General features: G+C 46.1%; 3 protein-coding genes and 1 long non-coding RNA gene across 5 annotated transcripts; 3 read left to right on the forward strand and 1 right to left on the reverse strand.

Annotated features, from left to right (window-relative positions):
- Nucleotides 1–29: 29 nt before the first annotated feature.
- On the forward strand, nt 30–2,412 carry LOC125992190 (aldo-keto reductase family 1 member D1). Of its 2 annotated transcripts, XM_049760893.2 has the most exons (10): nt 30–328; nt 422–589; nt 658–774; nt 827–904; nt 1,048–1,170; nt 1,322–1,431; nt 1,500–1,665; nt 1,744–1,826; nt 1,894–1,952; nt 2,128–2,412. In XM_049760893.2, exons 1-9 carry the CDS (start codon nt 236–238, stop codon nt 1,934–1,936), a joined length of 981 nt encoding a protein of 326 aa, XP_049616850.1. In that variant the 5' UTR covers nt 30–235; the 3' UTR covers nt 1,937–1,952; nt 2,128–2,412. The 2 variants fall into 2 exon arrangements, with proteins under 2 accessions (XP_049616850.1, XP_049616849.1); XM_049760892.2 differs by having other exon boundaries at nt 32–328; nt 1,894–2,412.
- Nucleotides 2,413–2,474: 62 nt separating this feature from the next.
- Nucleotides 2,475–12,042, forward strand: kdm5a (lysine demethylase 5A). Its single transcript, XM_049760841.2, has 29 exons — nt 2,475–3,494; nt 4,148–4,225; nt 4,414–4,536; nt 4,599–4,769; nt 4,841–5,020; nt 5,100–5,178; nt 5,249–5,340; nt 5,412–5,570; nt 5,651–5,770; nt 5,830–5,988; nt 6,048–6,229; nt 6,287–6,449; nt 6,518–6,637; nt 6,705–6,899; nt 6,962–7,143; nt 7,200–7,324; nt 7,396–7,546; nt 7,618–7,738; nt 7,813–7,989; nt 8,110–8,288; nt 8,362–8,500; nt 8,575–8,754; nt 8,842–9,402; nt 9,536–9,694; nt 9,756–9,884; nt 9,952–10,099; nt 10,167–10,387; nt 10,490–10,981; nt 11,444–12,042. Exons 1-29 carry the CDS (start codon nt 3,348–3,350, stop codon nt 11,720–11,722), a joined length of 5,211 nt encoding a protein of 1,736 aa, XP_049616798.1. The 5' UTR covers nt 2,475–3,347; the 3' UTR covers nt 11,723–12,042.
- Nucleotides 6,905–8,252, reverse strand: LOC125992194 (uncharacterized). Its single transcript, XR_007489549.1, has 2 exons — nt 8,137–8,252; nt 6,905–8,028 (listed from the first exon to the last, which is right to left on the reverse strand). It is a non-coding gene; the product is annotated as an uncharacterized lncRNA (long non-coding RNA).
- Nucleotides 12,043–12,233: 191 nt separating the features above from the next.
- On the forward strand, nt 12,234–16,382 carry LOC125992181 (sodium- and chloride-dependent GABA transporter 2). The gene is made up of 15 exons (XM_049760878.2): nt 12,234–12,565; nt 12,636–12,824; nt 13,238–13,372; nt 13,495–13,635; nt 13,693–13,780; nt 13,850–13,982; nt 14,045–14,179; nt 14,574–14,677; nt 14,753–14,877; nt 14,944–15,056; nt 15,121–15,258; nt 15,327–15,429; nt 15,495–15,595; nt 15,659–15,829; nt 15,905–16,382. Exons 1-15 carry the CDS (start codon nt 12,559–12,561, stop codon nt 16,055–16,057), a joined length of 1,836 nt encoding a protein of 611 aa, XP_049616835.1. The 5' UTR covers nt 12,234–12,558; the 3' UTR covers nt 16,058–16,382.
- The last annotated feature ends 244 nt before the right edge of the window (nt 16,383–16,626 follow it).

Consider the following 16,626-nt stretch of genomic DNA (forward strand, 5'->3'; position numbering starts at 1 on the left):
TCAAAAAAAAAAAAGGATGGCTAGAGTTAAATAATCATCTACGTAACCCTGCTGTTCCACCTCCTATGTTTACATTTTCGCTCTTTGGACATGGGTGGGGTTTCCGACTGTGGCCAAAGGGCACGCAGCACAGCTTGCTGCAAGATTTAAATATCAGATATTGCAGCGTGGAGCGTTCCGAGCGCATGTTGCAGAGCTTGGGGAATTTTTAATTTTTTTTCCATCATTTATAAAAATGAATTTGACAGCTGAGAGTCACGCTGTCCCTCTTTGCGACGGGATGAGCATGCCTTTGATAGGACTTGGTACTTACGCAGATCCACGCACGGTAAGAAAATTTGCACCACATCTGGAGATGATTAGGAAATAACTTGAAATTATTACACCATGATCGGACTTTTTTTTTTTTTCTTCCCATAAGACCCCAAAAAACACTGCATACAATGCTGTAAAAGTTGCAATTGAGACAGGATACCGACACATTGATGGTGCTTTGGTTTATTTCAACGAACATGAAGTGGGACAAGCCATCAGGGACAAAATAGCAGATGGAACTGTGAAAAGAGAAGACATTTTCTACTGTGGAAAGGTTTGCAAAACATTGCTCACTCACCTATTCAAGAACCGATAATCTCTAAACGCCATATTTTTGTGCAGCTCTGGAATACCTTCCATCCGCCAGAACTGGTCCGACCTGCTCTGGAGAGAACTTTGAGGACATTACAATTAGAATATGTCGACTTATACATCATCGAGTTGCCCACGGCGTTTCAGGTACACGCGTTGCGAAATGAGTTAGCGATGAATATTGATGACTTTTCTGCAGCCAGGAGATAACTTCTACCCCAAAGATGAGAACGGGAAATATATTTATCACGACACAGATCTCTGTGCTACTTGGGAGGTGAGCATCAAACTGCACCCCTTAATTAATAAGTTAAGTATTAACTGTTAACAGGTAAGGGCACTACTGAGAATTCTGAATATTTGCTTAGAGTCTTTTTTCTGCATTTTGTTTGCTATTAACTATTTCCCCCCCAAAAAAAGGCTTTGGAAGCTTGCAAAGACGCCGGGTTGGTGAAATCTCTCGGCGTGTCCAACTTCAACAAACGACAGCTGGAGTTGATCCTCAACAAACCTGGACTGAAATATAAACCGGTTTCAAATCAGGTGCAAATATGTTACAGTGTTAAAAAACAAAAAGACACTTCCTGAACAAGGGAGGAGATTGCGCAACCTTGTCCAGCGTCCTGCTAAACAAAGGGAGAAAGTTGCAGAACTAATTATTTTGATGTTACTAATTCTATCCTGATCTTATCAGGTTGAATGCCATCCTTATTACACTCAGCCAAAGTTGCTGGAGTTCTGCAGGCAGAAAGAAATTGTCATCGTGGGATACAGCCCATTAGGGACATCTAGAGATGCATCCTGGTATTGCGGAGCATCTTTCTCAAAAAGCAGTTTTGTTTAAAAAAAAATTAAGATGCATTTACCAACAGGGTCAACTTAACCTGCCCGCCGTTATTGGAGGACGAGCTTCTGGTGTCGCTGGCTAAGAAGTACAAGAAGACGGCAGCTCAGATTGCTCTCAGATTTAACGTGCAGAGGGGAGTTGTGGTCATCCCAAAGAGCTTCAGCCTGTCTCGAATTAAGGAGAACTTTCAGGTTTGTTTTACGAGTTAAGAAGCGTAACGTGGAATTTGGAAAAAAAGAAAATCATCTGGAATTGCGTCATCTGTGTAGATCTTTGACTTCTGCATTTCTGAAGAGGACATGAAGGCTGTTGAGGGTTTGAACAAGAATATTCGCTTTGTGGAACTCCTCATGTGAGTAACCGTGTGTACTCTGACATTGGTATCATTTTAATTAATATATTTTTCTGTTATTCAACAGGTGGGCCGATCATCCTGAATATCCATTTCATGATGATTACTAAACAACAATTTTATGAAGTATGTTTCGACTCCTCCACAATCATATCACGTGGTTTGGAGTATTCTGTATAAATCAGGGTGGGGGCAAACTTCCAAAAATATTATCTCGAGAGGGGCAATGATATAAAATATTGTATTTTTAAATTTATATTGAAATATTAACTATTCAAAAAATGTCCTTTTGTTTCGTTAGGGCTGGTTCACTCCCACGGACACACCCATGATGATGTGATTTCAAATCTTTTGCAATCAGCTATGTTACATTTTTAATGATTTTGTTGTTGTATCTCATTATTCCTGTGTGTTTTTATACTAACCCTTCCTTTTTATGAATTATTTTGAATACCAACCATGAAATATCAATCAATAAGCTTCATTTTAACTTTATTACACTTGTTATTACATGCCTGTACAACATGTACAAATGTACCTTGCTCGACATAGTAAAGTTTATTCAACAAAATAAGTATGAAAATAATCTCGTTTTCTTTTTTAAGGTTTTGTTTATACTTTGAACAATTTAAACGCGTCAATGACGACTCCACACCGCTAGACGGCGCTAGCTCAACTCATGTAGCCCAAACAGGGACGGACGATGTTTAAAAAGTGACATCAGAAAAATAACAGTTCGTTTTTTTACATTTTAACCACGACGAATATGAGTTTCGTGGCCACAATATCTAAAATTAACCCTGGCAAATCGAAGTTTTTAGCCAACGTTAGCTGCGCAATGCTTGGTAGCTAAGCTAACAAAATTAGCCCCCTAATGCTAGTTTCCTGTACGCGTCAATGAATGGCGGAGGCAAATGAACGCATCAGTCAACAATGTACAATACTAACCAATTTGGGAGGTTAGTGATGGATAATTTCAAAAAGATCGAAATACCTTCAGTGGCTGAATACTGCTCGGCGTGAGTCGGCTCGGTTGGAAGTGCAGCATCGCGAAGAGATCATGTGTTACACAGGTACACACACCGAGCTAGGTTAGCACTCCCAGCTAACGTCGCCATCCTGGATTGTAATTCTTTGGATTTACAAGAAGGTATGTGTTTTGCCATCAAATAATGGAGAAAGTCGTCTACTCACCCCGATCGTCTATCTCCTCTGTGAGAGAAGCGTGATGGCGTTTTGGACTGACACTGCCCTCTGTGCCCTGTAGGTGAGGCGACAAAGCGCCCCAAATCCAAGCTTTTTGCATGAATCCTAGCCGGAATAACGTTCAAAATAGCTCCATTTCATCCCTTATCCGAAACGTCATTGACGTTTTTTACACCAAGGAAGATGATGGAGGAAGTTCCACGCGAGGAGGAACATTTGGATTCAGTCATGGCCTGGTGAAAGCAACTTGGAAATATTTACTATAACATATTGACAAGACTTCTTGAGGGGGGAGGAAAAAGAAAATATCCAAACATGTCTGCCATCGGCGAGTTTGTACCCCCTCCGGAATGTCCCGTTTTTGAGCCAAGTTGGGAGGATTTCTCGGACCCCCTTGGATTTATCAACAAGATCCGACCCATCGCTGAGAAAACTGGCATCTGCAAGATCAGACCCCCGGAGGTAAATAGAAAAACATCCACGTAACAACACGAAAACATAAACTCATGATTTGATTTCTGGGTTTTTTTCTTCCTGTCATTTTTTTTCCATGGGCCTGTATTTAGAAAAACAGGACCACTTCCCATCACTCCAATTAGAGGTCACACAAGGCTTCTATTGTGGGCACCACCACTCAAACTCCTTCATTTTACCTTCCATAGCATAATTTTATATTATCACCGCCCCAAAAATATATTAAAGGCGGAAAATAGTGAGAAATTCCACTCACATTTGATGTATTCATCGAGCTAATTTACGTTAGCTACGTCAACTCGACGTTGGGCCTCAGGTAGCCCAGTCACGCCTCATTTTATTTTTGTCGGTTGTGCAGGCCTAAAAGCCAACATTATAAACTTTGTTTTTTTTTTCCTCGATGGAATTGTTTTTGTACGAACGAGAAGCTTTAATCCCAAAACAAACACACAAAAAAAAACAGCGATGAAAAAGTGGGCAGGTCCTGTGGTGACCACAACCCACTTCAAAGTCACCATTTCCTCAAAACGTCGTGAATGAAGTGATGTGAATGCTATAATTCGTATTAAATCGCGATTACGTCTTTTATTTTACTTTTATGCGTCAACTTATTAAATTTATTTCTCCTCCTCTTCTGCAAGGACTGGCAGCCTCCGTTTGCGTGCGACGTGCGTCACTTCCGGTTTACTCCTCGAGTCCAAAGATTGAATGAACTTGAGGTGAGTTTATAATCATTATTATGACAAATAATAAATAAGAAAATATGTTTTATTATTATAATTTGCTTTGATAATTCAAATGAACCAACATTTCCCCACTAGATGTACTTTTGTATTGCAATGCATGAGGAAAACAAAAATAGGAGGGTGCTGTTCGTCACTTCCGGTTTTGTCTCATCTACTTCCAGGCACTCACTCGGGTTAAGCTCAATTTTCTGGATCAAATTGCCAAATTCTGGGAACTGCAGGGATCCAAGATTCGTTTCCCCCACGTGGAGCGGAAAGTCCTAGACCTGTATCAACTCAGCAAGGTAAAACTGTTGCATGAAGGATTCTATTCGTTTAATATTCAACATCTTTTTTTTTTCTTCAGGTTGTGTCATCAGAAGGTGGCTTTGTGACCGCGTGTAAAGAGAAGAGGTGGTCCAAAGTGAGCAGCAGAATGGGCTTCCCGCCAGGGAAAGGCACCGGCTCACTCTTGCGGTCCCATTACGAAAGGATCCTTTACCCCTACGAGCTCTTCCAGTCAGGAGCCACTCTAACCGTAAGCCATCATTTATTTATTTTTCCCCGGTATATTATTTTTCAGCCGTTTACACGTTTCCCATCCGTTAGGGCATCCAGCAACTCTACGAGGATGGAGACGACGGCGAGGAAGTCGATGAAGGAGTCGGCGAGGAGGCCACGGAGGAGGACGAGCAAGAAGAAGACGAGGACAAAGACGGAGAGGTTGATGCAGCGCAGGTGAAAGAGCGCCCGCTGGCCGAAAGACGCTCAAGGCGACTTAAATCAGAGGCGGGTGTCAAGAAGGATTTTTTTTTTTATCCTATCTACTGAATTACGCAAGGTAAATTTTTCATTTTTGTCTTACCAGAGGGAAAACAAAGAACCCAAAGGCCTCAAACTCTTCGGTGCCAGTCCCAAAATGGTGGACTTAGAAATTGTGTCAGCAGGTAAGAAACACGATTGGCCCCACATTTTTGATTTCCGTCGTGGAATACAATCGGAAAATGTTTCCCTTAGACGACGGCTACACCAAAAAACACCGTCACCTCAAAGCTCAAGCCTTCGCCATCAAAATGAGACCACGCAAGGAGACGCTTGAAGTCAATTTTGTGAGTTCGGGTCTGCACTTTTTTTTTTTTTCTTCTCAACTCTTTCCTCACATCGTGATCCGTACCTCCAGATCGACCTATACTTCTGTCTGATGTGCGGGCGTGGCGACGAGGAGGACCGCCTGCTCCTGTGCGACGGCTGCGACGACAGCTACCACACCTTCTGCCTGATTCCGCCTCTCCAAGATGTCCCCAAAGGTGACTGGCGCTGCCCCAAGTGTGTTCTCGAGGTAAACCCCAACACGACTATGCTCAATTTCCCTTCTGGATTTTTGGTTTTTCATTCCCCCCCCCTCTGATCCTTACGCAGGAGTGCAGTAAGCCCAGAGAAGCGTTTGGCTTTGAGCAGGCGGTGAGGGAATACTCACTCCAGAGTTTTGGAGAAATGGCCGACCAGTTCAAGTCGGACTACTTCAACATGCCAGTCCATGTATGCAAATGATTTTCGTTAGTCTTCTTGTGCACATACGTTAAAAGTTTTTTTCACAGATGGTGCCCACCGAGCTGGTGGAGAAAGAATTCTGGCGCCTGGTGAGCAGCATCGAGGAGGACGTCATCGTGGAGTACGGCGCCGACATCAGCTCGAAGGACGTAGGCAGCGGGTTCCCCGTCCGAGACGGCAAGAGGAGGCTGCTTGGAGATGAGGAGGTGAGTGAGATTTTTTTTTTTACAGGGTTACAAATAGTCATGGATGTTCTTCTTCTTAGGAATACGCCAACTCTGGCTGGAATTTAAACAACATGCCGGTGTTGGAGCAGTCGGTCCTCGCCCACATCAATGTGGACATCTCAGGCATGAAGGTGCCCTGGCTCTACGTCGGCATGTGTTTCTCCTCCTTCTGCTGGCACATCGAGGACCACTGGAGCTACTCCATTAATTTCCTCCATTGGTGAGATTGCTCGTCTTCGTCACCTGTTGCAAAAAAATGTAACTTTTCGGACATCAGGGGCGAGCCGAAGACCTGGTATGGAGTCCCGGCGTCGGCAGCGGAGCAGCTCGAGGCGGTGATGAAGAAGTTAGCTCCCGAGTTGTTTCAGTCGCAGCCGGACCTCCTCCATCAGCTGGTCACCATCATGAACCCCAACATCCTCATGGAGCACGGTGTGCCTGTACGTGACCTTCACCACATTCCATCCATTTTTATTTTCGATGATATTAATGATTGTTTTTTTTATAGGTGTACAGGACCAATCAGTGCGCAGGAGAGTTTGTGGTGACCTTTCCACGAGCTTACCACAGCGGCTTCAATCAGGGTTATAATTTTGCCGAGGCTGTTAACTTCTGCACCGCTGATTGGGTAAGGCGTCCCCCAAGGTTCACTACCGAGCCCCGTGGAAATCTGAATCCGATTTCGTCCGTCGCAGTTACCGATGGGCCGTCAGTGCGTGGCCCACTACCGACGCCTTCATCGCTATTGCGTCTTCTCTCACGATGAGCTGCTGTGCAAAATGGCCGCCGATCCCGAGAGCCTGGACGTGGAGCTGGCCGCCTCCGTCGTTAAGGAGATGGGGGAGATGATGGACGAGGAGACGCAGCTCAGAAAGACAGTGCAAGAAATGGTTGGTGATTTTGTCCAACATTTTGTGGTTCAAAAAATGACTTGTTGTCCTTTTGCCTGTAGGGGGTGCTGTCTTCCGAGCAGGAAGTTTTTGAGCTGGTCCCCGACGACGAGCGGCAGTGCCATAAGTGCAAGACCACCTGCTTCCTTTCGGCGCTCACCTGCTCTTGTTCTCCGGATCGACTAGTTTGTCTCCACCATGCGGCAGATCTTTGCGAGTGCCCTCTCAGCAACAAGTGCCTCAGGTAAGATCTTCCAAAAAAATTTTGGGGCCCGACTTAGCTTAGGTACACATCTTCAGATATCGCTACAATCTGGAGGAGTTTCCCGCCATGCTGTACGGCGTGAAGAATCGTGCGCAGTCGTACGACACTTGGGCAAAAAGGATCAACGAGGCTTTGGCTGCAGACCAGAAGAACAAAAAAGGTTTCCACCCATCTCAGTTATTCTACTTTGTGTGGGGAATTAGCGAATTTTAATTTGGCTCTCTCCCATAGATCTTATTGAGCTGAAGGTTTTGCTGGAGGACGCCGAGGACAGGAAGTACCCGGAGAATTCTCTATTCCGCCGCCTCCGAGAAATGGTGAAAGAAGCCGAGACCTGCTCGTCCGTAGCTCAGATGTTGCTCAGCCGTAAACAGAGACACAGGTAAGGTCACGACATAAGCGAGATATTTACGCATTGACCACCATTTTTTTTTTTTTTTCGCCAATCCACAGCAGCCGCTTGCGTTCTGAGAGCAGTCGGACCCGAAGCAAGCTGACGGTGGACGAGCTCAAGGCTTTTGTGGAGCAACTTTACAAGCTCCCCTGCGTCATCAGCCAGGCCAGACAAGTGAAGGTTCGTATCACCCAAAAATGCGTTGACAAAAAAAAAAAAGATGGAGTGATCGTTTGCCTCGCACGTGTTTACAGGAGTTACTTGAGAACGTGGAAGAGTTCCACGAGCGAGCCCAGGTCGCGCTGGCGGACGAACTGCCCGATTCTTCCAAGCTGCAGGCCCTCCTGGACATGGGCAGCGGGCTCGATGTGGAGTTACCTGAGCTTCCTCGCCTCAAACAGGAGCTCCAGCAGGCCCGTTGGCTCGATGAGGTTGGTTTTGAAATACGTGATGTATTAGTGGTCCTCAAACTGGGGTTCCCGGGACATTAAGGGTCTACCAGCTGCGACGTGGAGATCCACAAAATAAATGACGTCTGTGGTCTTTTCAAGGTACGCGTCACTTTGACGGAGCCTCACCGCGTCACCCTGGAGCTGATGAAGAGGCTCATCGATTCCGGGGTCGGCCTAGCTCCCCATCTCGCTGTGGAGAAAGCGATGGCTGAACTGCAGGAGATCCTCACCGTCTCTGAAAAATGGGAGGACAAGGCCCGTGCTTGCTTGCAGGCCAGGTATTTCTCCACAGATGTGTTGCTTGAAAGTAGCAAGATGAGTCACTCCTGCTTCATTGTCTTTAAACAAAAGACCTCGGCACAGTATGGTGACGTTGGAAAGTATCGTGCTGGAGGCCAGGAACATTCCAGCATACCTCCCTAATATTTTAGCGCTACGAGATGCTCTGCAAAAAGCCAAAGACTGGACTTCCAAGGTGGACGCTATTCAGGTAGATCTTCCGTTCCAAAAACAATATTTTCATCTTGAGTTCACAGTGACAAAGATTTTTTTATCTCCACACAGAGCGGGAGTAGCTACGCTTACCTGGAGCAGTTGGAGAACCTGCTGGCTCGGGGTCGTTCCATTCCCGTCCGTCTCGATCCGCTGGCCCAGGTGGAGTCGCAAGTTGCCTCGGCGCGAGCCTGGAGGGAGAGGACCGGCCGCACCTTTCTCAAGAAGAACTCGACGTACACTCTACTCCAGGTACGATGTCACATCTCAGGTAGCGTTAAAAAAATAAAATAAAATTTGAAATAGTGATTGTAGTACCTTCTGTGATGATCTTTTAAGGTTCTCAGTCCTCGCGTGGACATCGGCGTGTACGGCAACAGCAAGAGCAAGCGGAAACGAGTGAGGGAGCTGATGGAGAAAGACCGAGGAGGCTTCGACCCGGACAACTTGAGCGACGTGGACGAGAACCCGGAGGAGTCGCGAGACCCCTCCACCGTGGTCGCTGCCTTCAAAGCCAAAGAGCAGAAAGAGGTGGAAGCCATCCACTCGCTTCGTGCCGCCAACCTGGCCAAGATGGCCATGGCCGATCGAATCGAGGAGGTCAAGTTCTGCCTGTGTCGGAAAACGGCCAGCGGGTTCATGCTGCAGTGCGAGCTGTGCAAGGATTGGTTCCACGGTGTTTGCGTTCCTCTGCCCAAGACGGGAACGCAGAAGAAGCTCGGCGCTGGTTGGCAGAACAATAGCAAGGACTCCAAATTTCTCTGCCCGCTGTGTCAACGGTCCAGGCGGCCGAGGTTGGAGACCATCTTGTCTCTGCTGGTGTCGCTCCAGAAGCTTCCTGTGAGACTACCAGAAGGCGAGGCCCTCCAGTGTTTAACTGAGAGGGCCATGAGTTGGCAGGTATGGCTTCTCCAACATTTTTGGGGTCACCTCACATATCTCCTGGACCGTGAACATTTGAGAACCAAAATGACCCACGAGTGAGGGAAAAACTGAGGAACTTATGTTAACTAACGGTCAACGTTGCTACCAGGACCGGGCACGTCGAGCTCTGGCTACGGAGGAACTGTCGTCGGCTCTCGCAAAGCTGTCCGTTTTGAGCCAGCGCATGGTGGAGCAGGCCGCACGGGAGAAGACGGAGAAGATCATCAACGCCGAGTTGCAGAAAGCCGCAGCCAACCCCGACTTGCAGGTAAGACGACGGCTGGAATCCACCATCAGACGAAACTTGAGAGAACCTTGTTGTCTTCTAGGGTCACATCCAGACCTTCCAGCAGTCAGGCTTCAGCAGAGCCACGTCGCCTCGCCAGTCTGTGGACTACGACGACGAGGAGACGGACTCGGATGAGGACATCCGGGAGACGTACGGTTACGACGTGAAGGTAAAACCTGGACGTGAAATAAATCAGAGCTCTGGCTTATATATAATTCTTAATGTTGTCTTTCCAGGATCCAGGTGAGGTGAAACCATACCTCTTCTGCGACGACGAGATCCCGGTTAAATCCGAAGAGGTGGTTAGTCACATGTGGCCGACGGCCACGCCTTCGTTCTGCGCCGAACACGCCTACTCCTCAGCTTCCAAGTCCGTCGTACAAAGTAAGGCGTTAGTGATTCCCAAACGATTGTTTACCATGATTAATTTTTTTCTTCTTCTTCTTCTCAGATGTGGGAACCCCAAGAAAGCAACCCAGGAAGACTCCTCTGGTACCTCGCAGTCTGGAGCCGCCGGTTCTGGAGCTGTCTCCACAAGCCAAAGCCCAGCTTGAGGAGCTGATGATGCTTGGTGACCTGCTGGAAGTGTCTCTAGATGAGACCCAGCACATCTGGAGGATCCTGCAGGCCACGCATCCCCCCTTGGAGGAGAGGTTCCTCCAGGTTATGGAGGTATAGGCACCATTTGTGGAGACTAAGGACTATCAATGTTCCAATTTGAATTATTTTTAACTGGATAGAAATTTTTATAACTTACATATTTTTTTTCCTCAGCCTGATGATGGTCCAATGGAGAAGTCTCTGAAAATTAAAATCAAGGATTCAGAGAAGAAGAGGAAGAGGAAGCTGGAGCGAGCCGAGCACCACCATCATCACCACCACCATCACCATCACATGTTGATGACCTCCGCCGGCGGGCCCGGGACGCTGGGCGGCGTTCGACCCTCCAAGTCCAAAGAACTAAAAAGAGCCGGCTTGGAGCTCAGCCTCGGAGGCAAAGCCAAGAAGAAGAAGCTGAAACTGGGCTTGGATAAGAACCGGGAGATGAAGCAGCTGGCTAAACGTTTAGCCAAGGAGGAGAAAGAGAGGAAGCGGAAAGAGAAAGCCGCCGCGAAAGCAGAAGCCATCAGAGAAGGGCTGGAGAAAAGAAAGGAGAAGAAGATTCTCGACATTCCCTCGAAGTACGAGTGGTCCGGCGCCGAAGACTCCAACGACGAGAACGCCGTGTGCGCCGCCAAAAACTGTCAAAGACCGTGTAAAGACAAGGTGAAACACAAAAAAAAAAAATTACAAATAATTGATAGACATATCGACAGATTACATGTTAACAGAATATTTTCCACCATGTTTATACTTGTTAACTCAAATTGAAAAAAAAAAAAAAATTATTCGGTGTCGCACGCTTGTAGAATTTCCTTTTGAGTTAATCGCAAACATGTTCCTGAAATGAACTTCATGGAAGTCAACGGACAGCTGACGACAGCACTAGAACATCCTAAAGAGAGTTACACGTAACTTATTAACCGGTCGAGCTTTTGCGAGACGCCACACGAGGCTCGCCGGTAAGTTAACAAATGGCCAGTTTGCGACGGCCAATCACAGCCGTGGAATTCGGTAGGCTTGCCGCATGAGTGGAATTAGATTTTTGAAAATTATTTTAAGCAAATTCTATTATTTAAAAAAAAAAAAGCCAGACGGCTTAACAGAACTTTCTTTTCGGTCTCCAAGGTGGACTGGGTCCAATGCGACGGCGGCTGCGACGAATGGTTCCACCAAGTCTGCGTGGGCGTCTCCTGCGAAATGGCCGAGAACGAAGACTACATCTGCGTGGACTGCTCCCTCAAAGCCGGCGGGTCCAGACGAGGAGGGGGCTCGACCGAACCCCCCGAGGAAACCGTGGTGATGCTCACCGCGCCAGGACTGCTGGCAGCCGGCGCTTCTTGGCCCCGCCCCCCCACCACCGCCGTCCATCTAAACCCAGCGGAGGAACCTCCCCAGAACAGTTAGCACTACGTCAGGCTTGAACGTCCAGGATGGAGACCCTTTCCACGTAGAAGCCTATTTCTCGAACTTCCTGCATCATCAACCTCAACACAGAAATATTTCTCAGCCTTCTTGGACCCCGAGTTTTAGCTTGAGGAACTGCTGCCCAGATATCTCCCACGCTTTCAATAACCAACAAACTCCTCCAGATTTATCTGGTTAGGTAAAAATGGTTGTAATGTAGTGGAATTATTTATAATGTATATAGCTTCCAAAATTAAAATAATGGGTTGTGGCATTTTTTTGGTTTCTCACCTTTTAATAAACTATTGCTAGTCAAACAATTTTTGCAGATGCTGATTATTCCGGAGTTTATTTTGTCTTTTACAGAAAGGAATGTGCTGGAAGAGGAGGAGGGGGTGGGGGGCTACTCATAACTTGCCCCCGGGTACATTCTGGCGTAAACTCGCCTCAACCACTTTTGTCGTCTTGGTGAGTCGCCAGAAGTTCTTGAATTTTATATTTTCAGCTTCTGTGCATTTCAGTTGAAAATAATGATAATAAAATTCCGAGTGTTTTCTTCAATGTTTTTAATTACAGCAATTTAATTAATGAAATAAAAATGGCTATATTTGATATCATGTCAGACTTTTCAGGTGGGCTTCCATCATTTTTTTGAATGTCAAGTTTAAGCCATGCACTTTGCTCTCAGGCGGACGGCCACATGACGCCGAAGACTGGAGGCTGGACTAAGTTTAGCGTAGCCCCCGCCTCCTCACCCCCTCCCCCCTAGTTTTGTCTTTAAATTCTAAATCTTCAGCATTTACTGGTAAACCACCAGCGTGAGGCATACACGGACCATGATGGGTAAGCTCGCTCGCTTATCAACGCTCACTTTTTGAGAAAAATAAAATCCCAACATTTCTCGTATTTTTAGCTGACGCCGCCAAGGTGGGCGTCCGGAATGGCGCCGCCGTCCCCGCACGAGAACCCACCTCGGAGGTGAAGATGGAGGAAAGGGGCCAGTGGAGCAACAAGGTGGAATTCATCCTGTCCGTCGCCGGATCCATCATCGGTCTGGGGAACATGTGGCGCTTCCCGTACCTCTGCTATAAGAACGGAGGAGGTGAGGAATTCCATTCTAAAAACTCCCCCCCCCCCCCCCCCCCCCAATGTTTTGTTGTCTCCCTCAGAAAATACAAAACAAAAGACTTGCTTGTTTTTAACCCCCGCTGTTTCGTTTAAATGAGCTCCTGTCTTCTTCTTCTTTTAAAGAGATTATTTTCACCCCCTTTTTTTTCCCGAGGGGGTGTCTTGAAACAGCATGTGCTTTGCCTCGGCGGGGTGGCAAGGTCAAAGTTCAGGTTCTAGCCGGGTCACACAGCTGTTGTTGCTCCTCACTCGCAACAGCTGTCCCCGCAGAGAGGTGGAAATGTGAGCAAACATCTCAGGCCACCCACCCATAAGGGGAAGAAGACCCCTCCAGATTGACTTTCACCAAAAAGGAACACCCAAATAAGTAAGCGTCTGATTTCTCAGGTGCCTTCCTCATCCCGTACCTCATCTTCCTTTTTGCCTGCGGAGTTCCCGTCTTCTTCCTGGAGACGGCCCTCGGCCAGTACACCAGCCAGGGAGGAGTGACGTGCTGGAGAAAAATCAGCCCCTTGTTTGAAGGTACAATCACTCCAAAAAGGGGTTGCAAAAGTCTACACACCCCTGGCAATTTTTTTATATTAAATACAATTAAAAAAAAAAAGTTCATACTATTTTTTTTTTTTTTTTTTAATTGTCTTCAGGTCTTGGCTATGGAACACAAGTGATAGTGACCCTGCTGAACTTCTACTACATCATCGTCCTGGCTTGGGGGATGTTCTACCTATCTTTCTCCTTCTCCTGGGATCTACCTTGGTCTTCCTGCAACAACTCATGGAACACAGGTAATAAAAAAATCAATTTGGATTAGTGCCCTCAGAATGACCTCATGACTTCTCCAGAAAACTGCGTGGAGTTCCAGAGGAGAAACACCTCCGTCAACCAAACCATCTTCCTCAATGCCACATCTCCGGTTATGGAGTTCTGGGAGTGAGTTCTCAAGTGACGGGCGATCATGTTGTCATGTGACTCCTCTGCACTGATTTTTGGTCTCGACAGGAGACGAGCTCTGAGGATCTCGCCCGGGATCGACCACATGGGCTCGCTCAACTGGGATCTGGTCCTGTGTCTGTTCATCGCCTGGGTCATGTGCTACTTCTGCATCTGGAAGGGGGTTAAATCCACAGGAAAAGTAGGTGGCAACCGAAAAAAAATATTTACAAATATAGAAACACAATCTTCTTGAATATTTAGGTGGTCTACTTCACTGCAACCTTCCCCTATCTGATGCTGATCGTGCTTCTGGTGAGAGGACTCACCTTACCTGGTGCAGGGATTGGGATTCAGTTTTACCTCTACCCTGATTTGGGACGTCTAGCAGACCCACAGGTACCAAAATGCAACTTCAGGCACAAATACAACTGCTTCATGAAGCAATCCTGAAGCTTCATTCAAATTATGCTAACTGGAACAGTATGACCTTCCCTCTCGAAAATCCCCAATGAGAGGCTTTTTTTGGTGTTATGCCCCCTGCTGGTGAGGTTGCAGCAGATGCAGGTTCCCCATGGTTCTCTGCTGTGGGAGCCTGCTGGGTCCATCTGCGCTGTAAACAAGTTCTTGTTTTGCTCCATTGTTGTGGTTGGGGCCTGTTTTGAAATCGTGTTTTGGTTTCTGAAAACTCGGTTTAATAATTATCCCAGTTATTACTTCTGGAATAGTCAATGATTGTCCCTGGTGCATGTCATGCACTTTTTTATAACTTGCCAATTTTTTTTTTTTTAAGGTATGGATGGATGCTGGGACCCAAATCTTTTTTTCCTATGCTATCTGCTTAGGCTCTTTGACAGCACTAGGCAGCTATAATAAATATAATAACAACTGCTACAGGTAGGATCGGATTTTTCCCCCTTGTGTGTATTAATTTTGCACAAATTTTTTGAAAATAAATCATCTGTATTGCAGAGATTGCCTGGCGTTGTGCTTTCTGAACAGCGGCACCAGTTTTGTGGCCGGATTTGCCATCTTTTCCATTTTGGGCTTCATGTCTTACGAGCAGAACGTTCCCATCTCGGAGGTGGCGGAATCCGGTGAGGCTGGACGGCAATACGGTGAATTTTTCAAGCTAACAAATTTAAAATGGAATCTGTTTGCAGGTCCCGGTTTAGCTTTCATTGCTTACCCCCGCGCCGTGACCATGATGCCCTTCTCCCCCCTTTGGGCCGCCCTCTTCTTCATCATGATTGTTTTTCTTGGGCTGGACAGTCAGGTGAGGATTATTCCACGCTGCTGTGTCAATAGTGATGATTAAAGCGACACTTTTTATTCGAAAGTTTGTATGCGTGGAAAGCCTCGTGACCGCCATCGTCGACATGTACCCCGCCACCTTCCGCCGGAAAAACCGCCGGGAGCTCTTCCTCCTCCTTGTGGTCTTCCTTTCCTTCCTGGTGGGGCTTATCATGCTCATGGAGGTAGGTGTGGGGATGCAGCTCGGGGAGTTTCAGAGTGTTGGAGTCAATTTTATTTTTTTATTTTTCAGGGTGGCATGTACGTCTTCCAGCTTTTTGATTACTACGCCGCTAGCGGCATGTGTCTTCTCTTCATGGGCCTCTTTGAGACCGTCTGCATTGCATGGGTCTACGGTAAGCCGCCATCAAACTTTTTTTTTTTTTTTTTTAAAGCTAAAACAAATATGGGGACCCTCCAGGTGCTGATCGGTTTTATGACAACATAGAAGACATGATTGGCTACCGTCCAGGACCTTACATCAAGTACTGCTGGATGTTCTTCACCCCGGCCACGTGTATTGTGAGTTATTTTTTTACAATGAATGATTATCATGCCTAACTTTTAGTTTGATTGTCTCCCCAGGGTACTTTTGCCTTCTCCCTCATTAAATACACACCCTTAAAATACAACAATGAGTATGTGTATCCGTGGTGGGGCTACGTGATTGGCTGGCTGCTGGCTCTCTCCTCCATGGTCTGCATCCCCTTGTGGATGGCCTACAAGATCAGCACCACTCAGGGAACGTTCAGAGAGGTAATGCTAATTTCTTTCATAATTTATTTCAAATGTTTATAGTGCACGTCGTGGACTTTTTGTGTCTTCTTAAAGCGCATCCGGCTGCTCATCACACCATCTGAGGACCTCCCCAAAACCAAGAGAGAGCAAGAGAGGTTGCTGGCCATTTTTGCCCCTGAGGAAGACACCGGTAGGAATAAAAATAACTACCACCCTGTGTCGGCGGAGCAAGATTCAAACTTATGAGCTACGCAGGTGGATTTTGGTTCAATTTTAAGAGCTGAATAGAATTAAAGACATATAAATCATTAATAGCTTGCTTGTGGATGCAGCCGACTCTTAATTCCAATTACTGTGCATAGCCCCAAAGCCCTGTTTGTATTATAATATTATATCATCATAAGTGATTTGGTATTTGTATTTCTAAGTTTTATTTTGCAACGTCAACAAGATTTCTGTGCTCACTGTTGTAGAACTAATGTCACTGTAGTCTTTTATTTTATACTGCAACAAATCGTCTGTACAAAGGAAATTTTAAGACTCTTTTTAAATAAAATCCTCGGTGGATGTATCTAATGTCTGCTTTAATAATTGTACGCATTAACTGCTATGTTGTCCATATGTAAAAAAGGATTTTTGTCATATAAATTATCCCGTTATGGGATGAATGATATAGAAACCAGATAAGGTGAAAAAAAAATGAAAGATTGTGAGTTGACATTTGTAGGTGACGTATTAAGAAAGGTGGTTCTTTATTATTTCTTTAAAAATTGATTTTCTATGTATATAAAATAAACTTAAAATGACTCGTGGGT

The sequence above is a fragment of the Syngnathus scovelli genome, chromosome 22 (assembly GCF_024217435.2).
Source record: "Syngnathus scovelli strain Florida chromosome 22, RoL_Ssco_1.2, whole genome shotgun sequence".
NCBI classification, from domain to species: Eukaryota; Metazoa; Chordata; class Actinopteri; order Syngnathiformes; family Syngnathidae; genus Syngnathus; species Syngnathus scovelli.